Source organism: Oryzias melastigma, linkage group LG5 (genome assembly GCF_002922805.2).
Source record: "Oryzias melastigma strain HK-1 linkage group LG5, ASM292280v2, whole genome shotgun sequence".
Taxonomy (NCBI): Eukaryota; Metazoa; Chordata; class Actinopteri; order Beloniformes; family Adrianichthyidae; genus Oryzias; species Oryzias melastigma.
Window position 1 is genome coordinate 25,864,320 of NC_050516.1, and position 4,482 is coordinate 25,868,801.

General features: G+C 37.3%; 1 protein-coding gene and 1 long non-coding RNA gene across 3 annotated transcripts in view; one reads left to right on the forward strand and one right to left on the reverse strand.

The window, feature by feature from the left end:
- Positions 1-3,342, reverse strand: part of shmt2 (serine hydroxymethyltransferase 2 (mitochondrial)) — a 20,611-nt gene extending 17,269 nt beyond the window's left edge. Inside the window, exon 1 of the mRNA XM_024270304.2 lies at positions 3,210-3,342. Coding sequence (XP_024126072.1) covers positions 3,210-3,242 — 33 coding nt within the window. The 5' untranslated portion in view covers positions 3,243-3,342. The remainder of the gene's footprint in view (positions 1-3,209) is intronic.
- The window catches only part of LOC112145198, a 32,096-nt gene continuing 30,884 nt past the window's right edge, over positions 3,271-4,482 (forward strand). For both annotated transcript variants that reach the window (XR_002919032.2, XR_002919033.2), the window contains exon 1: positions 3,271-3,393. This is a non-coding gene — a long non-coding RNA (uncharacterized LOC112145198). The remainder of the gene's footprint in view (positions 3,394-4,482) is intronic.

Sequence of the window (4,482 nt, forward strand, 5' to 3'; positions counted from 1 at the left end):
TATTGAATTTTGACCAATTAGGGAGTCGGTTTTGGTAGCGACATATGAATACCGTCCTTTGTAATATACAGAAGTAACACCCATTTGAGAATTGATCATGGAGAAATGAATGATTCCAGTTTGTGATCGGACGGAAGTACATGACAGTGAATCTTTCAAATATCGGAATAGAGCTGTGAAGGAAAAATCCCTAAGGCAAGATTCATGAGATTGTCATCGCTTCGGCATTTTGCAACTGTGAGTACAACATGCTCTAGTACCAGGTTTGCGACATTCCAGTGTGAACACCGTATGCTGGTTCAAGAATGTCGGTTTAAAACTAGTTCTGCCCCCTCGTGGAGGTCTGTGAGCGTGTGGAGCTTCTCCTTCTCACTGTAGCTAGGTAAAGTCTCACTACAACAGTATTTTTTATTGTAAAATTGTTCCCAGTGGTCTTTTAAATTGTGATTGTTTTTACTAGACAAAATTAAAAAGCCTGTGTTGTTTTTCAGATATTTTCTAAAGCAGGGCAGGAGTTCATCAGAAATGCTCATTTGGATTGAGAGCAAGCCAGTTGTTGCATCAGTTAGCTTAGCTAATTTTCCCATCAGCCCTTTGCTTACACGCTTTCTTAAAATTCAGCTCAAACTTCATCACTTGCTTTATAAATATGTAAGAAGAAGAAAAGCTGTTAAAAGGATGGGGGGCTTATAAGGTTGCTTCAAGGGAAAGTGAAATTATTCACTCTTACATTGTTTCTGCTTCTAATCTTTCTGTTACAAATCATTGCTGACCCTATCTGAACTTATTCAATTTTTTTAGCGGCCTCTTTTTTTTCTTCAAAATTGGTTAAAGTTTTGGAAATTCTGTCCAATTCTCACCCTCTGATGCGTGTTGTTGGCCTCAGTCTGCCTAAAAGACCAAAATTTAACAGAACAGAGAAAAAAAGCAACAGTGAATCCGACTAATACAAATCCTGTGAGAACACATGCTCTTCATCCTCATTCTCATTCAAAACCGTCTCGTCTTGTGAGTTCATCGCAATATATTTAACCACTTAGCATAAATAAGCCACGGGAAAACCATGTGAACCATGTGAGGTCTTTTTAACAGAAAACCCACTAAAGCTTTAGTCACAAGAACCAGAACGGAGCTTGAAGGTTTTTGGGTTGTCCACAGGTGTGTCTTGAAAGTTCCCGTGCAGCCATCTCTAGGGACGCCATCAAAATTAAACATATGATTATTGTGGAAAGTGGATTGTGAACTATTTGTAATGTAAGGTGGACACACGGGGTTTGCACGTGATAAGTAAGTGCCTGTAGTATGCTGACACAAACTAGGCTCTAATTGTCTAATTTCCTAAATTCTAACAGGCGGCATGCAAAGAGCATGTCCTAGAACAGCACTAAGGGGCCCCTAGTGCAGACCACAGGGTTTAAGGGTTGAAAAGAAGAAAAATCCATATGACGTGCCCGTATCTAAACTACTTTACTCTTATGTTACTCATATCCACCCTTAAGAGAAGTTGCGACCAAAGCTTTAAGAAGTGCATGGAAAGTTAATGATTACTAGGCCAGAGTTCTTGCAAGATATGGAAAAAATGTGTTCCCACTTGGCACCGTCTTTTCATATGGAGAAAATCTGTAGAATCCACAAGTCCTAAATGGGTCAAAAGACCAAAATAGAGCTGCCAATCAACCAACCTCTGTATGACACCTAACTCTGTTCCTGCATCTGATCAATTATGAACCTGGTATCTGAATTTATAAAGTGTCTGCACAAAGATAATGTATTAATCATATAAAACCACAAGTAATTGATCGTGTTATTGATACATCATTGAAAGTTGCAAAATGAAGCAACTAAGGACACGGCTAAATCATTAGCATGCTTCATACATGATTTAGACCAGGTGTAAAGTTGTTAACCGTTACCATGGAGAGAGAAAAATATAGTTATTAGAGTTGCATCTGTATTGGGAATAATATAAACACATTATTGTTACAAAGATTAATGTGATATGGGTGTGTAGTAATGAAGATTGTGTCAAACTATCAAGTCATTAAGTCTGTCTTTGAATGACAATGTATTATTTCTACAATTCAGCAGATAAGATGGTAAATATAACCTGTGGGGAAGCTGCTGACACAAGTAGAAATATAGAACCTGGTCCAAATTAGACTGTTATCTACTGTATAACTTCCTCCTAATAGAAAGTTAATATTAACCCCTTGTTCTCTGAGATCCTTTAAGGCTCATGCTGCACTTTGAATATATCTTGGCAGTACTAGTCTATTCTAATCTGTGTCATTGCTTTTATAACATTTCATTTGCTCTTTTTGGTGTGAAAAAATGAAAAACGTGAAAGAAAAAACAAGCTAAACATGCAAACATTTACATAAGTTGGTAAAAAAAAAGAAAACACTTCCTAATCAATTCTTCAATTACCTATAACAGGTGGGTAATAAACATAACATTGAAATAATTATAGCATCTAATTTCCCATTATAATTGCACTAATGAAGCTCATTTACACGACCGCAGGAGGGATAACAGGATGAAAATTAAGTGTCAGTTTAGACATTGATGATAAAAAAAACACATTCCTGTATGTTTCCGTGTTTCTACAAACTGTTAGAACACACATTAAACATGTACAGCAAATGTATTTCCATATTAATATGTCAACATTGGGGGTATTTTACGGTGGAATTTCAGTATCAATCTTGCAAAATAAATAAATATTTTTTTTTTAAAAATAGGTCATTAAATTCTAGTATAAGTGTTTGTATATTTGCATATTTTCTATAAAATTACTTAATAACCAGACTGTTATAGTTTGCTCCAGTTTCCCTTCATGATGACACTGATCGCTTGGTGTTGCATCATTACATAAACACAGCAGCAGCAGCAGCTAGATAACTTAACTAACACTCCAGGCTAGCTTGTAGCTTATAAGCTAACATAGCTCATAATGAGAAAAAACACCAATATAATTTTTAAAAAGAAATGAATGGCTCTTAGTGGCGTTTTAGTCCAAATTGTATCCTATATATCACTAAGCAACGAACCTTCCCGAGCCAATGTGGTTACTTCGCTTCCCTGACTACCAAGTTACTGACCCCACAGACAAGCTAGTTGGCTCGTGCAGCAGAGCCGGTCCGGTCACCAAACACAAACACCGGAAATACATTTTAAAGTTAAATCGTTGTCGTTAAGCGTCCACTTACCCGCGTGAGTTGTCTCAGAGCAAAAGTCAGCATGTTTCGGTTGCAGGATCACAGCAAGAAGCGGCACTCCAGACACACCAGGGACACGCACAGCAGGCTGACTGAAGCTATCGCGAGCGTGAGGTTACGCTCTCCTGCCGAAAGTGTTGATGGGAAGTGTAGGCTGTTCACGGAACTGACTCGGGTAAGTAAAAAAAGTGTTAATTTCAAATTTTGTTCATTGTTTTATCCATTTCAAACGCATTCATCGTAAAAACAAATTTACTTTTGAGTAGCTAAAGCACTTCCTGGCTGTATGTACTTCAGAGATAGACCCTTTAGTCTGTAGAATTAGAAGTGTTGTACCTGACATTGATGTGATGAGTGACACATTAGCCCACGTGATCTCTTATGGGGTCCAGATGACCTATTATTTTGTGTGATCACTCCCATGACAACGATGGATCGGATTTAATGTCTGCTAGGACACCAGTAAAGATCACTGGAAAAAAAAAAGTTTAGCGCCTCCCTTGTGGGGTCCAGATGACCCCACTTTTAAAGTAAACATGCCTAGAGTAGCAAAAGGGTTAAGTTGCAAGTGCCACATTCTTTTGGGTTGCCAGGATAGTTGCTGGGCCCACTCTATTTGTGTGTCAGTTTGAGCCAATTAGGTAAATGTGATTTTAATTTAAGATTCATCTTTGACTTTGCTGTAGTAATAGGCTGTTTTAAATGAGGAATTTTGTAGGACAGGGTTGTAGCTTTGTGAGGACAACCTACAGTGTAAAGGCTCAATATCACAAGTATGAAGTATTTTAATACTTTTGATATTTTAAAGTTAAAGTGTTTATTTTTAACAGATAATTGTTTTTTTTTCTATTTTGTTTCCAGTCATTCATGTGCCACTTTCTTTCAATTTTTTTTAGAAGTGGACTGGTGGGGAGTTTTACCCTGTTTTACTCTGTAGCAGCTAAGCAAAATTAGACAATCAGACATGTGGTCTATATGATCAAATGGTATGAATGTATCTGTCTTTAATATATCCACAATTCGCAGAAGCACTTGTAACATTGATACGGACTTTCAAAATTGGTCCATAAGATATAAAGTTTGAAATAAATGAACTATCCTGACAAGGATTGCAAAGCGCAGATCTTCCTTTATTCCTTTTCTCTTTGCTTTGCCCTGCCCTCATAATTCTGGACCAATGCCTGAAGAGATTTTTAGTCACATGCTTTTGTTTATAGGCTTTATTTCAAAACAGAAATGTCCAGTATACGTCAGTCTGACTACA